Source organism: Crocodylus siamensis, chromosome 5 (assembly GCF_052110815.1).
Source record: "Crocodylus siamensis isolate JL-2025a chromosome 5, ASM5211081v1, whole genome shotgun sequence".
NCBI classification, from domain to species: domain Eukaryota; kingdom Metazoa; phylum Chordata; order Crocodylia; family Crocodylidae; genus Crocodylus; species Crocodylus siamensis.
In genome coordinates, this window is record NC_143399.1 from 17,847,253 (window position 1) to 17,870,945 (window position 23,693).

Genomic DNA, 23,693 nt, shown 5'->3' on the forward strand with positions numbered 1-23,693 from the left:
TATTAACAAATCAGCTGAAATTTATTATAATCTTACTGATTAGAATTAAAAAATAGTACATATTTAAATTGAACTTCAAGGAATTGACTGTGTATGCTGAAAATCCTAGCTAGGAAGGAGTTAGAGGATATGGAAATAATTTTAAATCCCGTCAGTGAAAGAAAATATAGGCAGAGGTTCTCACTAATGAGCAACAAAAGTTTACATCATTGGTTTGCAGGGAAATTCATTTTGGTGGTTCTGCATTTTTCACCAGTTGGTGCTGTCAGAGACTAAGCAAATCCATTAAGAAGAGAACTTTAAAATATGCTTTCTGCTTCTTTTGAACCATTTTGTCACCTCCGTCTGCAGGTTCTGAGGCGGGTCCTCAGCTAATATAAAATGGAAGTCAGTGGAATGCATGTACAACAAAAATGATTAAAAGCCTAGAAGGCAAGACTGAAAGAGGAAAGGCTGAAAGAACTGGGGTTTCTTAGAATGAAGAGAGGACTGAGGGCGGTTTTATAACAGTCTTCAAGTATCTAAAGAGCAGTTTATTACAGAGGATGGCAATTAGCCTTTTTCTGTGCTTATAGGAGATGGGCAGGACTAAAAGCAATAGCCTCAAACTACAGCAGAGGAAATTTAGGTTGGAGATTAGCAGGAACTTTCTGACTATAAGAGGTAATCAAGTATTGGAACAACCTACTTAGAGAGGCTGTGGAATCTCTGTCCTTGGAAGTGTTCAAGAGCAGGTTAGATAGACACTTGGCTGGATTGGTTTAGTTGGGGGTGATCCTGCCTTGAGGGGCTGGACTAGATGACCTTATGAAGTCCTGTCCAGCCTTACTTTCCTGTGATTCTGTGTTGTTTTATGCCAGCTGAGTATTTGCCCTAGCTTCTTAGAGGTAGCTTCCATTGTATAACCTAATGGCGTGAACATTAACAGAACAAGGAATAATGGTCACAAGCTGCAGCAAGGGAAGTTTAGGTTAGATATCAAGGAAAATGGCTGGAACAAGTTACCCAGAGAGGTTGTAACGCATTCATCCTTAAATATCAGCTACATAAAGCCTTAGCTGTGATTGTCTAGCTGGGGATGGTCTTGCTTTGAGCAGGGGTTTGACCTCCTGAGATCCCTTCCTGCCCTAGTTTTCTGAGGTTCTGAGGTCTGATCCAGAAATATTTTTTTTCTAATGGAATCCAATTTTGAGGCATCCTTAGTATTAGTGCACTACTCATTTCTGCTTGTTCTTCCTGCATCACATGTCTCCACTGGGCTTATTTCAGCTCATTGCTGAAATACTGTTCCTCAGTTTGGCATAAGTGCATCAATCAGTTCATTATACCAGTGACATTGCTTCTGACATCCTTTTCCACTTAGTCTGTACCCTTTGTTTCTTATATTAAATGAGACATTAAAAATGTGTGGTTATGGACATGCAGCAGAATTTTTTGCCTACACGATTTAGCACCAGAGTTCAGAGGTGCTTTTGTGAGAAGTACTCTTTTCCAGTTTAAACTTGCTGCTTGCTTTGCTTGCCAAAAACTGAATTTGGCACTTAGTTTACTTGGGGACAGTAACTCACAGATTATTTCTGATTTAGACTAAGAAAAGGTAAATCATATTAACATAAGAACTCCCATACCAGATCAGATCTGAGGTACATCTCTGTGCCATTCATTATTTTATAAACTTTTTCAAATCTCCTCTTGCCATACATTTTAAATATCTTAAAGGAAAAAATCACAGTACACTTTGAATCTCTCAAAGTCATGCGATGTGTATGCAACCACTGAAAGTGTTAATTATCTCATTAATGCTCGTATGACCTTTCATAGGTACGAACAAGATCAGTTGGCGAGTGTGTTGCATTTTATTACATGTGGAAAAAATCGGAGCGGTATGACTTCTTTGCACAGCAGACCCGGTTTGGGAAGAAGAAATACAATCTTCACCCTGGTGTAACGTAAGAAATCCCTTGTATTTTATTTTTTTAAATGCATGTCATATCTGTATCACCTCTTGATATTGCTTTCTGTGAAAATGGATTTCATGAGTTTCATAATCTCGATTTCCAAGAGGCCAGCAGCCAAAGGAAAAGATGAATAATATTGCACATACTGTAATTGCTAAAAAAAAATACAATATTTTAGTTAGACTAACTGATTGTATTAACAGTTACTCATTTAGTGAAGCCTGCTTTCTGTTTGTAAATTGTCTGAATCACAATATGTATATATTTTTTACTTTTTTTAAATGTTTCATCGGGGTTTTATGCAAATTAATCAGTCACAAATTTCAGATGTTTTGTGCAATTATTCTGCAATATTTTCTTTAAATTTGCTGTTCCAGCAAGCATTCTTTCCAATTGTACCTTTGTTCACTTAATGTTGAAAAAAAGAGAGACTAAAAATAGCATGCATATATAGGCAAAGCGCTTTTATTTACTGCTTTTAATTTTAAATGCTCTTCAGTATTCGAATATAGGCTTACATGCCTCCTTAGTTCTGGAGGCGGACTGCAGGTATCGTTATTGAGGCAGTACAGCCTGAACTCTTATTGCTTACACCCTAAAGCAAAGAATAAATACTTATCTAGTGCCTGTCAGGCTACGCAATGTAGTGTATATTTTCATTGATCCCTCCTAGGAGACTCAGAAGGGAGGACCAGGGTGGCGTGAAGACTAGCAACAGGTCTTTTTGGATTCGTCAACCAATATGCACTTGGAAGGTGTCAATTTTAATGTGATTTAAATCTGTGGGAAAATTACAGTTTTGGAAAAGAAGATTCCTTATGTCCTTCCCTGCCATTTAAAATGTTGCTTACTATCATCATGTTGTCTTCTGGCCTTGGTTTCAGGTCTTCTTTGGCAAGGTTGCTTTGTTTTCATAACTTATCTGTGAAACTTAACACAAAGCTGCTTCTGGGTACCAACACACATACATTTGGAGCAGTTTCCAAATGGGGATGTTTCAAAAGGGCAGCAGCTGTTATGGTCTAATCGTTACTTGTGGACAAGCTGTGAATGATACATACTAGCAAAAGCTGTTTATCGAATGTTAATTAGGACCCAGTCCTTGTATGGACAAACATTTAGACCTCACTTTGCTCAGCTAATCAGTTCTGTTTTTAGCAAAACTTTATGTAAGATTTAAACATGGAACCTAAAATTTAGTTATAGCAAAAATATATTCATGTTCTAATTCATATTCCACACTGATTTACTGTTCTGCCTCCACCTTTCAAGAATGCATGTGCACAGAATTTGCTCATAGTAATACAGATAACTGATTGCTTGGTATTCAGTGGCATTGCCATTAAAATGCTGGGATTTTAAGGAACTTCTTTATCACAATTCCTTAGAGTGGGGATTTGCAACCTTTTGCAAATATGTGCTGCAGCTTGCAACCTATTGTTGAGAGGCTGCAATGAGAGAGAGCAGCCTCCATATGGGTTTTGGCTGGAGTTCCTGAGGCAAGTTGCACTCCATTAGCAAAATGTGGACCAGATCAGGCAATTGGGGAATTGGCATCTTTAGTAAAATGCAGATCTGATTGGCCATTTCCAGGCCAGATCTAACCCACAGGCCATAGATTGCTGACCACTGCCATAGAGCATCATCTTCACAACTCTCAGCAAAGAGCAACATGGAGTTGGTAACTCATCTCACTGATTCAGTCAGTATATGTGTAGGCAGCGGGAGGACTAGGTAGCATAAAGAAACTATAAAACGAACAGATAAGATAAAAGCTAGATGCATCAAATGGGTCTTAAAATGTTATTGAATGTATGCAAGTCTAACTGTTTGTAGACAGTATATTGAGTATGCACACAACTTTCCCTCTGAAAAGGAAAAAGTCATTGCTGAATGTGGCGTTTCTGGTTTTAGGGATTACATGGACCGTCTTTTAGATGAAAGTGAAAGTGCTGCTTCCAGTCGAGCTCCGTCCCCTCCCCCTACAGCATCTAACAGCAGCACCAGCCAGTCTGAAAGGGAGGACAGCACAACCAGCAACAGTAATCAAAATGGTAATAAATTCCAATTTCTTTTTCTCTGTCTCATTCCAAAAAGAAGTTGATGAATCTTAGTGAGAGTCTCAGAAATGCACTGAAAAGCTGTAAGAGAAATGTGGTGTGTGTAACTCCTTGACATTAGTTCCTTTCCAAGTGGTTCTGGTAAGCATCAGCATGTTGCACAATTAAAAACTTCCCTGTTTGTATGTTAATTTCAATATAAAACAGTTCACAGTATCAGCTAACTTTTTCCTTTTAACTGTTTTAAATCTTCCAGGCTAATTCTAAGTCTTTGTGGTTCCATTTACTACAACAGTTAAACGTGTATAAATCTTTGTTGGATCAGGACCAATTGACATGCAACAACTTAATGCATCTCCAGATGGCATGAGAAGCAATGTTAACTAATCTACTCTGTTTTTAAGTAGTTGGACCTAGGATGGCTGTTGGCAGTGTCAGAGCCAGCCCAGGTCCAGATGGAAGACTATTTTGGAAAGAGCAGAAACAACTGTTTCCAATGAATAATGGAGGCACAAATAGAAGGGAAAGGATTTGGAGGACGAAACTTGTTAATCGTTTAATCAGGAGGGAAACTGCCAGGATGATGAGTAAAGTGCTGTGCCCATGGGAAACCAGAGAGAGGTTGTAAAATACAACTTTCACTCTTCGGACGTTTTTAAAATAGGAATCCTAGCAAATACAAGGCACGGAGAAACACAAGCTGATGCTGGTAGCATTCCAGGAGCATAGCTGCACTTGTGAGATGCCCCTAAATGGTTAAAATGCTTCCGTTGGTTTTAGATTCATAAACATGTCTTCTGTTTTACTGAAGTCTTATATTCATCCAGCCCTTAACAACAAAATATAAAGCATAAAAACCTAAAAGGTTGTTATTTATTAAATTAATGCTGAGTTTTGATTGTATACATAATGAATACAATGCCTGAACTCAGCATTAAATAGCAAATATTTTACACGGTTATGTACAGAATACTATGGAGATGTTCAATTTTGTGGGCCAGTTTTGACACACGTTGAGATGAGCTGAACCTCAGAGCTGATTGGTAAACCTCCTTGTGTACTGTCAACAGAATTACTAGCTAAATTTCAAAGCCTGACTGTCAGTGAAGCAACCCCAGGCTTTAATGATTGTCACTGAAAAGCATACACGTGCACCAATGTATCTGAAGGCATGGTTTGGCCTATGGGTAATGTGCAAAAAAAGAAGCCAGCTTAATGCTCAACTCTGTTTACAAAAAATACTTGAGCAGAATTTTAGCTGCTTCTGTCCAAAATTACAATCTTGAAAATTTCTGCTCAGCTGGTGCCTAACCGTGGCAGTACCTAAACATCCTAAGTGTTTGGAACTTTTTTACTTTAAAGTTGTGCGTGTGTCCAGTCTTGACAGAGCTAAGAATGTTGACAACTGTCTTACAACTCAACTAAGCCCCTTCTGACTGCATGAACTAAATGTTACCTACCTAAGTCCTCTGGGAGGCTCAGTCATGACTACCACACACACCAGATTTAACTCCCATGTAACATTTAGTGTTGTTTTTTTCTTCTAAAACACAGAGGGGCCCACTTAGATACAGTATTTTAGTGGTCAGAGCACCTGGTCAGGATGTAAGTGGTGTTGCTGAAATGCCCTCTTCTACTCAAGGGAATTCAGGCCTGCATTTCGGGAGAGTGCAGAGGGCCATAACAAGCTTTCTGTAGTAAGTTCAGGGGTTGGAGCACTCACCATCCTTTCTGTTGAATTTGTTCCATTGTGCAGAAAAGAATTGAAGATGCATTGGGAAAGCAAGACCTTGTCTGAGAGAGAGGGAGGCACAAGCCTCATTTCCAGTCTCTGCTCCAAGATTTGTCTTGAATGGGGTTCTTTATAATGGAATTTGGTGGCATACCACACACCTGAATTGCCAGCCTCTCCAGAAGCCCCATGGGCTCGATGATACGGCTCTGTAGGCCATATCTATAACACACCTGGTGTAACATATGTATATATGTATAAGCCATCCACAAACCAGGAGCCAGAACCCAAGATTCCTTATGAGCGTCCTTAACCACTAGGGTACAAACCTATGTTTCTTCTCTCTGTCTGGCCCACCACATTTTAAATTATTTTCTCCAGAATAGAACATGTTCAACAGGTAGGATAGAGAGTGCCCCCATCCCAGGGCAGCTTACATATTTTTGGGGCGATGTCGTTTGAGTACCCTGAGGCAAAAGAGGACATTTAGCATGCATTTATGACATTCAAGGCTATTGTACCAACTATTGGGCCACAAAAAGGTGGTACAACCACTGCTGTTTCATTTGGATCATTCAAGAGATGTCTCTAGGCTGTGGAACCTGAGTTGGAAGAGGCGCCTTCCTCTAGCTCTGAGTAACAGAATTTAAGATACACCTGTCTTCAGTGACTTCTAGCACTTGGCAGCTTCACTGAGCATGCTGACTTTAGGTGGCTTCCTGTTCTGTCTTGGAGCAAGACATGAATTGCCTCTTCAAGGCTTCTAACTTACCAAACGCTATATAAGGAGTTTCAATGCTTAGCACAGGATTTTGGATTCCACTCTAGAGGTTAGGTACCTAAAAGTTAGGTGTTACAACTTGGGCACCCTTAGAACCCAAGTTGAGCTGGAAAGGCTGGCAACTAAAATAACATATGTTTATATATAGTAGGGCTTTGCAAAATTTTGCCGGCCAGTTTGTTCCGACACTCTCGACCAATTTTGAGGTTGAAACAGCAAAATCAGAATGAAACGAAGGCTCTCGAAATCACCTGGAAACAAAACAAAGCTGGTCAGAATGTTTCGAAAATCAAAACGTTTCAACCATAGGCTGGGGATGGGAAGTCAGTCCAGCTGGGCTGACTTCCCACCCCCAGCACAAGATCTGGCAGGGGGCAGTGAGGCAGCTTCCCTGTCCCCCATGCTACATTGTGCCAGGGTGGGAGGCAGCCCAGCTGTTCTCCCATGCTACATTGTGCTGGGGACGGGAGGCAGCCCAGCTGGGCTGTTTTCCCGTCCCCCGTGCTACATTGCACTGGGGGCGGAGGCAGCCTGGGATGTAGCACGGGGGACGGGAAAGCAGCCCAGCTGGGCTGTCTCCTGCCCCGGTGCGATCTGACTTCCCATCCCCAGCGAAACTCAAAACAGCATCAAAACAGCCTTTCTGTTTCAACGCAACGAAACAGCTGTTTCGACTCTAAATGAAATTCGAGATGAAACACTGTTCCGTCAAAACTCAAGGCAAAACAGAATGGTGCCGTTTCACACAGCCCTAATAAATAGCATAGATTTGATCTAGAATCCTGCGACGGACAACATGACACAACTTTTCATCATAAAATACATTTTAAATTTGGGTTATCAGTGACTCATGGTTAAAAATTCTTTGCCAAGTCTTAGACTGCATTAAGCTATGGGAAGTTAGAGAAATCAAGTTGTCAGTACATTCCCTGCTAAGTAACATTGAGAAGAAGTGAGGAAAATTATAGTAAGATTCCACTGCAACATGGCAATGCAACACTGACCATCAGGTTAGCTACACCACGTAGGATGCAGCCTCTCAGACCCAGAGGATGAGTGTATTTTTCTCATTTTCCAGTCACTGTCCCTTACCTACATATATCCAAAGTAGATTTATTGTATAAAGCTGTCCAAAGTTTAATTGTCCAGAAAAATTGTGGTATTACTAAATTCTGTAGGATGTTCTTATATCTGTATACCTGCTGTAGCTTACACAGGCTTTCAGGAGTGGACATCTTGGCATGCCAGTCAATGGGTAATTTGTCACATTAAAGATATTGATATCCAAGATCAGCATTTTGGTTTGGGAAACCAGTTAAACTTGCCTTTTACCTATCTATTATCAAATGCTTAGAAATCTAATTTTAATTTCTTTTGTAATGCAGGAGTATCCACCAATGGACCAGGTGAGATAACAAGTAAGGATGAAATAAAAATGGAAGGATTGCATGTAAATGGACCAATGAGTGGCAAGAAGACATCTCATACAGATCTGGATACAAATGGTTATGAAACAGAAAACCTTTCTGCTGACCCTAAACTCGCTCATTCAACAGCAAGAAATGAAAATGATTTTGAAGAAAAAGGCGAAAGACCTGTGAAGAGGAGAAGAATCAACAGCAATGGAAAAGAAAGTCCAGGTTCTTCAGAAGTTTTCCAAGAAACAATCTCGCATGGGAAGTTTGAAGAACTGGGAACATTGGATGATTGAATATGAGAGCTGATTTTATTCCTTGGAGTAAATTCTGGGATGTGTAAAATTTTCAGGGTTGATGGGTTACCTGACAGAATCAAATTCCAGGCAATAGTCTGTTGAGATTTTCTTACCTTTTATTTGGCCCCTAAGATCTGATAACTCATGTGTCAGTGCTGACATGCTTTAGGAGAACTTTTTCATTGACAGAGCTGTTGACTGTTAACAAAAGTCTGGCAACTGCATAACTGCCATCAGACATCTGAGAAACAACTCGGTCAATGGTATGTGTATAGTGAACACATTTCTGGCTTAATGTGCCAAGAAAACATACACATGTTCTTCTGCAGAATTACTTAAGCTTTGCTCTGCTATACAAATTTTACTTTTTAAAGAGGAGAAGAGCTGGATTGAATTACAGATTGTCACAAGAGGATAGTGAAATTTAGAATTCCAAAAGGTGTATTGAAATGGGTGTGGAGTCAAACGTTCTAAATGAAGAAAAGTGTTTTCCAATTGTTAAGGAACCCCTATGAATCCTGAAAGTTATGAGCACAATTATTTTTATATATAGAAGTTTTAAAACATAATAAACCAAGTCCGGTTTGCATATGTAAAATTGTTGACATCAATGATGTCTTTCCATATTCTTATCTGGGCTAAAGAAATACATTCTGTATTTTTCCAGATTTCTTTGTAGCCTTTGAAAGATTTTTACAGTACCTATGTCTTGATTGAGCTGTCCTTTCTTAAAACAAAAGCTTGTATAATTTTCTTAACTTGTATAGTTGGTAAACTTTTATGAAAGAAGTGATATTCTGAGTCTAATGTCAGCTTCATTTTATTTTGCTAAAGACTTTTTCTAAAAAAAAAAACCCCACAAAAATAATTTGTTTATATAATTACCAAGTCATGTTTTCTTCTTGGAAAACAGTAAATGATTAAAATTGTTATAAGGATGGTTAAAATAGTCATATAATTATGAGAATCTGATTTCAAATTTCTGTCTTATGACACATAGTGACTTTTAGAACATTGGAATAAGCATGATGCTTTTATTGCACAAATTCTCTTGCTTTTATTATACATTTTCAAGGTTTATTTTTGAGATTAAGACAAAAGCTTAATGTCAGCCAAATGCCTAAATATACTAAACCTTGTTAGCTAAGGTCAGGTATTATATTATCATTGATTTATCTTTAATACATCTTGTACATTTCATTGAGCACAGAAGAGAGAAGGAATGGACTGATGAATCTGAATCTGGTTGCCTAGGTTAGGAATGAGTACACAACTGGTTACCATGGGCCTGGCTTTTGCACCACTGAAAGCGTGTTGATGGTTTCAGTGGGAGCAGGAGCAGTACAGTGTCTGTGTAAAGAGTTGGTACAGCACATATATATGTATGTATATATGTAAGAGGTAATGGTAGGTATTGGTAACTATATTTGAGCGGGTGCTAGAACGTAAAACCCCTGCCCCTAGGGGAGAATGCTAATTCTGTTCTTACTAGCCTGCCCAATAAAGGTCTGGACTTTGTTGAGGTGGAGGTTTGTCTGTGAAGTAGTAATTTTACAAATGTTACAGTACCTTTATAGCCACAGCTGCACACAATCTGGTTTAAAAAGCATAGGAAATTATGTCCTGTTTGTGTAATCTAAAACCTGTTTTCTTGTATGCCTGTGGTTTTAGAAACATACTGTTATTTCTGTTAAAATATTCTTTATAAGTTTATATACTGCTCTTCTGAGGTTCTTTTGGAAATTTAAGGTCACATGTCTTTAAAGTAGCTTGATTATCACATTACTGAAGTCATGTGTTTTTCTAAGTCAATCCTTTGCTTTTTTGTTAATGATCAGGAGCCCAAGTTGAGAGCCAAATTAAAATCTGGTTTGCTTCCATTGATTTCTATATTGGATATTAGCCCATTTGTCATCATCTTCCCCTCTTCCCTCCCCCCTGCCCCAAATTTGGGTGGTAAGTTTTTACTGGCTCAGCTGGCATTAGGAGTTGACAAGCTGACATTAACCTACCTGGAAGTACATAGCAGTTTATACAGAGAGGCGTAAGTAAGAGTCATATAATCTATGGCCTGCATTAATCTTGTGGAGTGATTGTTTTAGAAAGAAATTGTCAATTTGGAAATCTGGTTGGTTAATGGAAATCCAAGCCTTATATCAAAAGACGCCCACTTAGAAAGTTTTAGGAGTGTAGTGCAGTGCTTTTCAAAATTTTTGCAACTTCAATCAGAGTCATATTTTCAATTTATTGTATTAAACATTTTTGTTTGCAAGGTGAAAATACTTGCAGAAATTTTTATAGGAAAGTTTATAAGTAAATTGTCTCAGGCTTGTGTGTAAAATATGGCACTGTGTATATTTTCAGAAATGTTGCTTTGTTTTTAGTCTTACCTCTTTATGGTATACCTGAAAGAGACCTGACATTCCGTAAGCAAATAATGTGTAATGCTCTGCTGTTCTTTAAGAAATATTTAATTATAATTTGCATTTTGTTTATGCAGGTGTGTTTTTATACAATATTTCGTTCATGTTCTTCAAAATGCAGCCACTATAACTTGATAAGTCATTGCACTACTAGAACTATTTAAAATTCTAGAAATATAGTAACTTTGAATTTGTTCAAGAAATGTTTGGTGCAGTTTTGGAACCGAAAAACATGCAAACTCGTGTCCAAACTTCATTGAAAAGACAGCAGCTTGCATGTAGACACTTGTGTATATTTTTTCAAGCCCTATCATGATGCATCCAGCTGGATCAAATGTCCTGTTTTCATGAAGTGCTTTAAGAGTGCAGCCTAAACAGAAAATGCAGTTCAACAGAACAAACCTTTGTTGGGCTTCTTAAAGGATTTGAAGTGATATTTTAAGAAGAAAAAAAAATTTACAAATTAGTTTTTATACATTTTTTTCACGCATAGTAATTTTGCACTGTTAGTAATTCCCTTATCCTGCCCCATTCCCTGTCTGCAATTCTGGAAAAGCTTATTAAAATATTTTTTTAAACATATTGTCTGTGTAAAGAGTAACTGAGTTTTTTCGTTTTCTTGAATTGATTGGCTTTGAGTCATTAGCAGGGATCCTGGTTTTCCACTCAGTATGGGAAAAGTCGACAAAAGGCTGATTTTCTCCTTTAAAGGAGAAAAAACGGTGAGAAGCAGCAGGTTTCCCCTTGAAGAGTGGCAGAGTTCCAGCCTGCAAGGGCTGGGGGGAGCAGGAGGAGGTGATCAGGAAGCAGAGAGAGCACCTCTCGCAGCTCCCCACAGGTAAGTCAGAGTGGGAGGGGGGAGTGAGTGGGGATTGAGGCCCCCCCCAGTGAGAGTGGGCGGGAGGGAGTTATGCTGGGCTGGGGACACTGTCTAGCTGGAGTGGTGCTTGGGGTCCAGGGCTAGGGAGGGAATGCATGGCTATAGGGTGGGCAGAGAGCAGGACGGAGCCAGGGGGGCGGGCAGTAGAGGGGTCTGACTGCTTGCCACTGCATGCTCCTTGGAGGGTTATGTGGGGCACATGCAGATTGTGCATGGGGGTGGAGGCAGGTGCAGGCCAAGGACCCTGCCTCTCCAACAGCACCCAAGCCACCTCCCTCAGGGTGGGGGGAGCGGGGGGTTGTGGACTTGGGTCCCTGGCCTCATAGCCTGGGCAGCTGGGGCCCTCTGGCGGCCTGGAAGAGAGGTGGGGGGCTGTGGGTGTAGAGTGAGGGGCACCAGCAGGGCCCAGGGGGCTGTAGGTCAGGAGTGAGGAGCACTGGTATGGCTGGGGGGCTGTGGCTTGGGAGTGAGGAGCAATGGCATGGGCAGAGCACCAACGTATCAAGGCTGCTCTGTACCATAAAGCAGTGGTGCGGGGAACAGCTGCAGCTGGACCCGTGTCCTGGTGAGTGGGGGCAGGGGGAGCTCTGATTTTTCCATGATAAAAAAAACGCGAAAATTAAATGCCACCATTGATAGGTATTTATAATTTATTATGGTGACTGAGGCAGTGGTAGGCTTCCAAATTGCTTTAAAATTGTAACTATATCAATAAAACACGGTTGATAGATAGGGAGTGGTGTTCCATTTTCATCATAAAGTGCAGATTTCAGTGCGTTTTAACTGGAGAATTTGCAATTTTTAAACAAAACCAGGATCCTTGGTTTTGTTCATGGAGGGTGTGAAGACACAGTGATGTATAGTAGTAGAGTTAGTTATGCCATACTTCAGACTGTGTTGAGATTTGCTCTTAAAGACAAATTAAATGCCTTTAAATGGATTAGGCTTCAAATTTTCAGACTAATTCTTTGAACTGGATTTTCATTGTATTTCTTTTTATAATGTACTTGTTTTTGTTTGTGTTGCAGATGAAACATTTTTAAAATACTCTTGAAGTTTTTTGCTTCATCTCTCATTTGTTAAGATTCCTCTATCCTGGTGAATCTCAGCTGAGGGTGCCATGAGATCCTTTCGAGAATGCCACAAAGTGCCACCCAGGCTAAGCACAGACGGTCAAAAAGCCTGTGACTGAATCGATTCCATCTTTGTAGGTTAGTCTAAGAGGCAGAGATTAAACTGAGAAAGCTGGACGCACTTTTGATTCAGGAAATGCAGCCACATACCTGCAGTGGCTCTGGACAGAAGCTTGGGGGGTGGGGGGTGATGGTGCATGGCTCTCTGGCATGTAGCCAGCACGGGCTGTGTGTTTGCTTCTTTTTCCTGCTACCCTTGAGGTCTCTGGGATATGCAATCCAGAATTAAAACAGCAGCAGGACTGCAGGGTTGCTCATCATTTCCTCTTGCTACTTCCAGGTGCCTGTAGGATTTGTAGTCCGCAGTTGCAGCCAGCAGTAAGTTTTTAGCAGGGTAAGACAACTCCACAGCGCTGGTGCAGCTCCCCTCTGCCTGAAGCTGTTTTTGCCTCAGCCAGGGAGCAGGGGACTGGGAGAAGCAGCAGGAGTGCAGGTGCATCTCCCATTTGCATGGCTCTGGTGGAGGTACAAGGAAAGGTGTTGCCCACCAAATAGGAACAAGATTGTACTTACCCAAAGGGTAATGGGCTCCTCCCTCGAGTTTATAGGAGTTCTTGTTTTCCCTGGAAGCAAAACTTAGTGCTTTCGTGGTGAGAGACTGGTGCGTCAGTCTCCTATAGCAAACAGCATGGGGGAAGAGGGGCTCTGCACTAAGGCACAGTAGTACACCAAAAACCCTATGCAACTTGTTATCAACAGAAGCATCAAGCACAAAGCCTTACTGACCAACCGTCAGTTCAGTCGCAGTCTCCCCAGCCATGCAAGCCTTTTCTTCAGTTCCCTAAGTTGCTATTTCCACCCTGATCTGCCAACTCTGGAAGCTACAAGTGAGGGAAGAGAGACCAGGCTCTGCACTGAGATAGCAGCAGTTAGAGTCATGGGAAAGCCAGGCCGGCAAGAACCTCACAAAGGCATCTTGGTCCAGCTTCCTGCTGGAGGCAGGAGCACACCTGGCTAAACCTGCAGGCAGCACTTGGGCAGCAGAGGGCACTGTAATCTGCATACTCAGGATGCGAGCACAGAGAACCAACACAGCAGTACAAAGCCCCTCCCATCACAGCTGCCTAGGTGATTGTTAAACGCTAATCTTGCCCAGATTGTGATCTTTCAGCTCCTGTTTATGTGAGGAAGGGAAGAAAGTGGGGGATCAACCCTGGGAGGCCTGTCCTGAAGCAGAAAGAATGAGTGGAGATGTGCATGGGAGGGACCATTGTGCCACATGTTCTGCACATACTACACGCGTGCCTTGGCTGTAAACTCACTGGTCTTTTGGGAGCCTCACGGTATGCTATTCCTGACTTAAAATACTTAAAGTGCATTAACTTGAATGTGGAAGGGATCTGGAACAGAGGTTCAATAAACCAATTTAATCTAAATCAGTTGAGATTGATACTACATTCATCCAGGTTTATCCTAAACCTGTTTTGGACATTTTGAAAGCTAATAGCATCAGCTCATGCACCTGGTGTTGTTCGTCTGCGTGGCAACAGGTCTGACATGGCAGAGGCCCTGGCTCAGCTTTATGCTATTTTGCCCAGTTGTGCGTTTGTGACTTGAAAGCCATGAGTCCCTATAGTCTGCATTCCCTGTGCTTCCCATGGCACAACCTACCTGTGACTTTGACAAGCCAAGGCTGGCCCAGCTCTTGGCCTTTTTGTTCAAGGTCTTTCTGCCAAGAAAAGTGCCAGTTAATGTTGTTATGCTAGGGTGACCTCCTTTTTAAAATGTAAAGGTGGGACACATGCCTGCTTCCCCTCCTCTCTCCTCCCTCCCCCCCCCAACCATTGCATGGCATAGCCAGAGCAGAGTTTTGGGGGGAGGGGTGCAGCTGTGTCCCCCTTCCAGGAGGGGGGGGTGCAATGGTGGCCAGCCACACTCCTGCACCCCATGGAAAAGCTACCTGTAGCTCTGTCCCACTCCACTGCCCACCCTGGGACCCCCATGCACCACCCTAACTAGGCCATGCCCGCTGCTCCACTCTCTCCCTCACTACTGGGGGTGTGCTCTATCTGCCCCGCACACACACCTCTGCCACGCCCCCCCCCCCCCCAATAGACTTACCTGCAGGGAACTGCCTGGTTCTTTCATGGGCACACAAGTGCACAGGATACCCCCTGCCTCCAGCAGCTCCTTGCAGGCTGGACTGCTGCCAGCCTGCAAGGGGAAACCTGGATCCCTGCATGATGCTGCAAATCTGGGACAAACGCTGTCTGGGAGTCATGCAGCCCAGGACCGGGACTTGATGATCCTTTTCCAGGACTGTTCCCCGCCCCCCCCCCCCGGCCCATTAGGGACAGGTGGTCATCCTATCCCTAATTTACCAGTGTGGCCACAAGCCTTTCAGCTCCAGAAAAGGTAAATGGGGACTAGGCTTGTAACACACAGCTGTTTCCTTTTCGGTGTAAAATGAGCTAATGGTCAGCCATGCAACCCTTAGAGGATTTCATCACCCACCCCCCCCTCAAAGGAAGGGAAAAAAAAAAAAAAAAAAAAAAAAAACCTCTTGACACAGGAGGGCACAGGAGTCATTGAGGTAAGAAGCTTTCTTTGGCTCTGGTTCCTGTAGGTATTCCTGCTTAGCAAAAGCTTAATTGCCAGCCCTGCTGGGCCAGATTTTATTTATTTCTAATATACAAAACAGCCAAGGTGCCCATATCTGTCTCCATTGATACTGTAGGCATCCAAGACCAAAAAATCTAGACCCTCAGCCTGCCTGCTCAGATGCCACTTCGCTCTAGGGACAGCCCAGTTTGTCAGTAAAGCTACTTGGGTACCAGATGGCAGTTCAGGCTCTGCCCTCAAGCAGCTCACCCTGAGCAGCTCACCACAGCCAACTAGATCTGCAAAAGGGACGTGTGAGGACTACATGCCTGTGTGGGTAGTGCCCTCGGGTGGAGACTTGTATTCTGGCAGCAGCAGTATGGTTTTCTGCCAGCCTGGCTGAACCACCCCCTCAAACTGCAGAAGCCCTCTCTGTTGGCACAGCTGCATCCAACCCAGTGTAGCCCATCCCTTCCTACACCCTGAACTAACCTCGCTCTGCCAGCAAATCTTTGTAGTGTTGACCAGACTTTAGAGCCCTCCGTGCCCCCCCTCCAGTGCATAGGGCAAGGTAGATGCCCCCAGACAGGAGCCACAGAAGCCAGTCTGCTACCCAGGTTACTGCCAAAGGGCCCAGGCACACAACAGCACCACAAGGGAGTGGGGCTTTACCGCCCATCAGCTATGCCAGGGATGCCCAGGCACCTGGTCTTAGCCAACAGCAAATGAAAGCTAACTTGTAATAGCTCAGCCCTCAGTGTGCCCGTGTGCTAAGGTGGCAAGAGAAATGCTGAGTGGATTGACGTTTTCACAGTTACGCGCGTGCAGTGCAAATAGGGCCGCAGCTGGAGCACTGTGCCTTGTTTCGGGCACTGCACTTGAAGACGGATGCGGAGACTCTGGAGAGGGTCCAGGGGAGAGCCACTTACTTGCATGATTAGTGGCCTCCATACAAAACCCTGTGAGGGGAGGTTAAGAGATCTGGAGCTCTTTAGCCTTCACAAGAGACATCTGAGGGGAGACCTTGTAGCCGTCTCTAAGTTTATCAAGGTGGGGACAACAGAGAGATAGAGACATGCTATGTACCATTATTCCTAGGAGTAACTAGGAATAATGGGTACAAACTAGTGGAAAGTAGATTCAGGTTAGACATTAGGAAGAAATTGTTCACAGCAAAGGTAGCCAGAATCTGGAAGGGGCTGCCAAGAGAGGTTGTACTGTTACCTAACTTGGAGGTCTTCAAGAGGAAGCTGGATAGGCACCTGGCTGGGGTCGTCTGACCTCAGTCCTTTTCCCGCCTGGGGCAGGGGGTCAGACACGATGATCCTTCAGGGTCCCTTCCGGCTCTACTATCTATGCATTAATCTATTTTCTGTCCAGGTCGTTGAATTTGGCCAGCTTTATCTCTTGTCATTTGGAAAGCAGTGTGCAAGGAAACAGATGACTAGCTGTGCTACATGGTTGGTTGCAGTATTGACTCTATTTATCATCTTTAAGTTTGAAAGGTGTTCTGTAACAGGCTGTTATGCAAAAAGTAAGGTGGCCAAGCATAGGAACTAGCCTAATAGCCGAGTGAAGCTGCAGAACGTAACTGCTCTCAGAAGGACGGTGGTGATGGCTACGTTGTTCATGTTGACAAGTCAGCATGAACTCCACTATCTTCCTCTGGGGACAAGACATTAAAATGGGAATGTGAGCAGCAATGGCACAGAACTGTGTGGGTCATGCTAACGTTCTCCAGAAATGTCACATGATTGCTGATAGGTTAAAGAGGTCCTGAATGTAAACCCCACTGCTCAAAGTATTAGTGCTTGAGTTAACGGATCAAATGAGTTAAGTTGATTAGTTTACTTGGTGTTTTCTATGGTCCATAGATTGCATAGCATGGGTCAGCATCTGTCTCATCAGCCACACGCCTCATGCTGCAGTTCAGATGGCTGAACTAAGAAAATGAAGATTGTGGGTGAGAGGAAAAAAACACCAGTGTTTCAGGGAAAAACAGTATTTATTTAAAGCCAGTACAAAAATACATAGGCACATAAGATTCCTTCTGCTATCATTCATGAAGTAATATATATATATATATATATATATATAAAGCCTGCAGTACATTCAAATCAAAAGCATCCTTTGAACACTAAACGGTCTTTTTGTAAATAGACTCTTTATAGAAAAACATATTTAGAGTAAGATTAATAGTATAGAAAATATTCTATTGTATGAATTTTGTTCACCTTCCCAGTGTATACAATATCATCTGGATCTTGGCACTAAAATGTGCACGTTTACAAACAATGTAAGCTTTAAAAATATTTTACAGGACAATAAATCTAACCAGTAGATTAAAAAAAAAAAGGTAGAAGTTCTCTCAGTAACGAACACCTGACCGAAATGCTTCAGACCAGCATGATGATAAGCAAAAATAAAAGCTATATGAAAATATTCCAGTTTAAGCTACTGGTAACAATTAGAAGGCTTGGCTAAAGACTTCCATGATTTGGTCAAACACCACATTAAGTTAATCTAAATAAACCACTTGAAGCAAAATTCTGTGCTGCTCCTCTAAGGTAAAGCACAGAAGGAAGAGATGCAATGGCAACTTTAACCCTTCTCTGCATCTTCCCTTTTCCTGGCCCTGAGCTTCTGGTATAATTTGGAAAGCTCTGGGCCTTTGTCCAAGTTGTACCCCCGCCTCCCCCAAGTCTCTGCAGACCATTTCAACTCATGAAATTGCCATAAAGGGGTGGTGCTGTAGTCCTACCTTAACACCTACCCCCAAGCCAAGACTTGCAAGAGGATATCTAAAGGCAAACTCATGGCTCTCTTCCTTGGTGCCTGCACTAGGGGAATAAAAACCACCACAACTGGGAGAGGGACTTTTAAGGTCCATTTACACAGCTCTGATCTTTAACCTAGCATAAAGGGTCTAGAGAGAGGTTTTGTGCCATGATCTTGCTAAATTAAAAAAAAGGGCTTTAGAACAAGTATTTTGATTTGCATGATCAACTAAATCAAAGCATTAATCTTGGAATAAGTTTTCAGTGTAAGTTAAAAACACTTCCATGATGACCTATTTACAATGACCAGTTTCTTGGTTTTTCTCCCTCACAAAGAAAAGCAAAGATTTAACAGGAGAAATTTCATTTGCTGAATTTAAAATCAGCATGTGGAAAAGGCAAACAATTTAAAGTTAAGTGCATGATTCAACAGCTGTCTATAAGCAAGACTACTGAAAAAGCAGACAAAGAGAAAGTGTCATACAGTCTTTTTCCTACTGTGTACAGTTCACACCCTTGTTCTGAAATATTAGCTTTCTCCAACTTTGATACAAGAGCTGCAATAAATCTACCCAAAATCCCAGATCTCTCAAATTAACACCTAGGTGTAATGAGGGGAAAATTAGGTTACATAGGTCAAAACCAAACGTAGTTCAAGTGACTTCCATGTTGTGGAAGAAAGACTGTCATGATAAAGTTTTGCAGTTTTTACACTGGAATTTCTTAGTACACAATAAAATGGAAAACTATGCATCTGGTAAATCCTTCTGTTCTAGCTTCTTCCTAAGCTTATCTTATTTAAAAGAATACTCATCACAAACTTAAGGATTATTTACTTTCCCCCCATAATTAATTCCTCTTCTTCCACCTCCCTGACCGAGGGATTTAAAAAAAAAATTACAAGCAGCTTCACTGAACTCGTCCATCCCCAGGACTGGCTCTTCTTTAGGAGACTCATAAGGTCATGCCATCACAGTACAGTAGGAACTAACTGCATGATTTCAGGGAGCCTTTGACAAGTCAGGGTATCATTTGCACTGAATGCAGACTTCCACTTCCTTTAATATATAAACAGCATATGTTTAGCTCATTTAAAAATACCCACGTAAGCAGGCTGTTTAAAGAGTCTGAAATGGAGGACTAGCCAACAATGCAGGCTGCCAAGGAAACACAGTAGATAAACACTGTATGGTTTTAGAGCCATATGTTGATTAAATGTTTTTGCACAAAAATCTACAGGAATTCTTACATCTGAGAGGTTACACATGAATATTCTGACAGGTGCAGCATTTCTTACAACCTCAGTTGGGTTTTCTACCAAATATCCTTTCAGAGGAAACTAGAAAAAAGTGCCTATGAAAGTCTCTTCTAAAAAAACGAAGGATAGAAGTAAAAATAAAGGGAAAGGGAAGTAGTATATAAATTTCACTGAAGATATTCACAGGGAGAGATTTAGAAAATAATACTGCAAAAATAAAAGTCAGTACTTAACTTTTGGAAAACTGCACTCAACAATAAGCCAGATACAGAATAAAATCTGCACAGGGCTACAACATTAGAACTATATCAGTACATATTAAATGTCCTTTTTTAGGGGAAAAAACAGACATTGCCTAGAAGAACAGAGGTAATGAGTTAAATATTCACTCCAGGCAACACTTTACAGACCTTTCACTAACTTTTAACATGCATAAAGTGTTAAAGTGCTTTAACTGTTCAATATGCTGAACTAGAAAGTTAACTTATTTGTCTTTGTATCAGGATGAGAGAGCACTCAAAAACATTACTTTTAGAAAGAAGGCTTAGACAAACTTTCACATGATTTTTTAAAGTAAAAGCTCAGCCGGATCTGCAAAATCTCAGAGATACCAGCAGGTTTATTTCAGGTGCTAGCGGGAACCGCTTTTGTGATTCACATGCCTAAAGGATGAGCCATTTCTTTAATTAAATGATCCCACTGCAGCACCAACCTCAAAATAACTCTAGGACTAGATCTACACTGCAGCCCAGTGTGGTCTAGACACCTGATCCACCTTCTTACAAGCTACCTCAGGTACCACAAGTTATCAAGCCACAGGTGCACAGAGCTAGCTCCGTGTGGGCTAGCTTACCCTGCTGAGCGGCAACCTGCCGTGCTGCTCAGACTAAGACTGAAAGGTCAAGTAGTTGACTCAAACTGATTTTCAGGGAGGCCCTTGCCAGTTCACCAAAGTATTCCATCAATCCGAAAGTACTGCGTCTCTAGTATTGTTGAATCTCTCCTCGAGATTGCTTACCCTACCTCAATTTTGCAAGCACTAACGTGTTTGAGACCAGCATAGAATCTGAGCAGGGTGGAGAGAGGCTTCAAAAAAATTTAAAATTAAAGCATCTATTACAAAACCCCCACAAACTAATGGTCAAAACATGGTTGAATGGTCAAAACCTAAACATTGGCATGTATTGCAGAACGGCTTCCTTTATTAAAAGATCAGCAGGCTCCAGCCTTTAATATGCAAGTCATTCTTTTCTCTACCAAAAGAAAAATTATATTTCAGTCCCTCTGCACTTCTAGCTCACGAAATTCCCCCAACTTTGGAAAGCTTAACATTGACAAGAAGACCAAGCTCTCCAACACATGAATAGTCTTTTCATGACTTTTGCAGGGACTACAGAGGGTTTATGGTTAGTGAAAGCTTATAAAGCTAAATGATTACTCTGTTCTTTTCTAAGACTGAGGTGAATACAGCACCAGAATCTGTGACCAAGAGGAAAGGCTATGAAAGCTTTACACAGTCTTTATACCCTCCTGATCCCAGCTGCTTCAAGGAATGGACACACTCCTCCCCTCCGAAGAAGTCAGGCAGACAAAATTTCAAAGAATAATTCTTTGGAGGCAGTTCATACCAATTCCTGCCTATTGTACCTCTGTGTTTGAGGGGCTCCTAAAAAGAAAGCTTTGTGGCTGTCCTTCCCAATGCCTGCACTGATGAGTCCCCCTCTGACTCAACCTAGGACTTTGCAAGCTGCTTTATATCACTGTCCCTTTTACACCGCGTAAAGGGGATAGAGTAATTTTTACTGGTGTCCCTGCGCAGAGCTTATTCAACACTGTTTAAGATTGCCTGCTGATCTGCTTAGTTGCATCACAATACAGATGCAAACTAAACTGTAACTGAATGAGTAGGACAAGTCTTCCCACAAGACAATACTATACTCAATAACATCCAGAGTACTTTTCACACAACCCTCTTTAGTCAGAACTCCTACATCATCACTGCTTTACTACCAGGTTTCAGAATAATTAAAAACATGTTTTTCTCATAGCCTAAATTAATCTGATGTGTATTTAATGTACTATCAATTATAAATCTTTTAAACAGATTTGTAAAAGGCTGCAGTCTTTAGATTGTCATGGAATAATGTTGGTACTTTGCATCTGCAAAGATACCTACATTGACAAATTTTTACTACCACCAGTAATCATCACTGAATCAAAGCCAAGGGTTATTTTATAAGTAATTCCCTGGTTATACTGAGCTTTTTCCTTTAATGTCCATCTTGATGCTAGCTTCAGACTGCTTATTCAGCTGTTCTTCTGTAAAAGTGATGTAGGAATACACCAAGCTTCCAGCAATACTGCAAAACATTTTGAAATAAAAGAATGAAAGAAATTGCATTAACATTAGAACTGCAAGTAAGTTATTATGTATGTACTCTACACACTCCAAAAATACTATGTTTGTACCCTCTGCAATTTGCAAATAGAAGATTCCAGTGAAGACGCTGGTCCAAATTTTTTGACCCATACCATACACCAATATAAGCATGGACCTCGTTACACAGACATTCAAAATATTAGACCTGACACTGCAGGCAGCCTGACATCCACAAAACCAAGAGCTTTGAAAACACCCTTTGTCATGTTTTACAGAAAGCTGCAAAGGGAAAAAAAAAAGACACGAAGGTGGTACAATGCAAGAAGGCTGATGAAGAGTGGTGAAGTGCCAACCATAAGCTTGCTTTACTTAGCTAATCTCTGCCTCCCGCCTGCCTACTCCCCACCCCCATATACACACACTTTGAATTCCACCCTACCTTTTCCCATACACGGTGTATTCTGTTCACTTGGATTTATACCCTCAGTGCTTAATAGCCAGAAATACTAGTTTGGTTGGTACATCTCCTCCATCATTGGTTGGTACATCTCCTCCATCATTGGTATCGTAGCCAAACGTCACCAGTTTGGCTACGACAGGGAAAAATGGCAGAGGCTGTTCTTTGTATAGCTAATAAGTGAAAAGGGTGGCATTCATCTTCTAAGGCCATATTGACCTAGGTCAAGATCATGAAACAACATTATAACCAAGTCCATTGGAAAGCTTAAGCAACATCACTCTCTTTTGCTACCTTTCAGATTCAGATGTGTAATTTAGCAGATAGTAAGAACAGCCCACAATTACAGGCATATTTTAGCAACACATTCCCTTCACTCTGAAGTACTGCTAAGGCCATTAGCAGGCCTGATATAATTAGAGCTGTAAATATTCAGCCAGAACAGGAACTATAAAAAAAAAAAGGCAATGGATTCATTTTAGTTCAGTGAAATGTAGGTCAAGACTGTACCAACACCTTCCAGCTTATGCGCACTGAATACCAAACAAACTCCTGAATTCCCAGCGCTACTGCCTGGGACCAATAATGCATTTGCATTGTGTACTGATGCTTTTAAAGGAAAAAAGCCAGAGGGGGCAGTTAATTTTTAAAAGCCATTCAGGAGAGGGTAAAAATTCATGTATATGTTCTGTTTACAACTCTCTGTAGTTATAAGTCAAGAATTGGGTTTTTTTGGTCCTCCCCTTGCTCCCCCAAATTTTAAAAAGTTATTTTTCCTTCTATGGTTTCACCATGAGCCCTAAAAGCAATGTCAAAGGATCTGTCAATTGAATAAGTCCAATATTCTGTCCTCAGAAAGTAGTTGGTGTAAGACGCTTCAGAGAAACCCCTATAAATTCTCTCATGTTTGCAATACATTCAAGAGACAAAACTTATTCTTTCCTCAGCTTATGCTTATGTTCTGAACACGATGGGTAATCATCATTTACTTTAACCTTGACGCTCAACAGCACATTGAATGTATCTACTTCTCCTAAGACTCCTGACCGTCACGCACAACAGAATCTGGGCACCCTCTGTATGAACTCAATAGCAACACTCAATTCCACAGAAAATCCCTGGCATTTTTCCCTTTCAAGGGCAAAAGGTACTTCGCGACATGTGTAGTGCCATTTCATTTTAATTGCCGAAAAATGGGAAAATTGGGGGCTTTTTAATCAGAGAATTTTGGATTTTTATCAGAGAAAACAAGGATCCCTGATCATCACTTAGTTCATCTCATTCACCTAGGGCAAGCTGGAAGCCAGGAGGATCAGGGGAAGACCTGCTTATTTGCTTTTACTACCTTTGTGGGGAAGCATCTGACTTCTTCACAAATAAGATGGTGGTCAGACCAGGGGGCTAATAAGTGGTCAAAGCTTCCAATTTTCATTCCAATGTTGGAGAGAATCCAACGTAGTCAGCTGCATGCATGCATCTAGAGATTCCCTGATGGCATCTTATTTTTTTTCCTGTGCTGTTAGATCAAGTATTTTTGTC

At 41.5% G+C, this 23,693-nt stretch overlaps 2 protein-coding genes across 3 annotated transcripts in view; one reads left to right on the forward strand and one right to left on the reverse strand.

Annotated features, from left to right (window-relative positions):
- The window catches only part of MIER1 (MIER1 transcriptional regulator), a 51,287-nt gene extending 40,037 nt beyond the window's left edge, over positions 1 to 11,250 (forward strand). For both annotated transcript variants that reach the window (XM_090048479.1, XM_090048478.1), the window contains exons 11-13: positions 1,822 to 1,949; positions 3,873 to 4,012; positions 7,917 to 11,250. In XM_090048479.1, the coding sequence (XP_089904605.1) occupies positions 1,822 to 1,949; positions 3,873 to 4,012; positions 7,917 to 8,242 (594 nt within the window). In that variant the 3' untranslated portion in view covers positions 8,243 to 11,250. The remainder of the gene's footprint in view (positions 1 to 1,821; positions 1,950 to 3,872; positions 4,013 to 7,916) is intronic.
- Positions 11,251 to 17,623: 6,373 nt separating this feature from the next.
- SLC35D1 (solute carrier family 35 member D1) overlaps positions 17,624 to 23,693 on the reverse strand; it is a 28,383-nt gene continuing 22,313 nt past the window's right edge. The window contains exon 12 of the mRNA XM_090047324.1: positions 17,624 to 21,677. Within this exon, the coding sequence (XP_089903450.1) occupies positions 21,569 to 21,677 (109 nt within the window). The 3' untranslated portion in view covers positions 17,624 to 21,568. The remainder of the gene's footprint in view (positions 21,678 to 23,693) is intronic.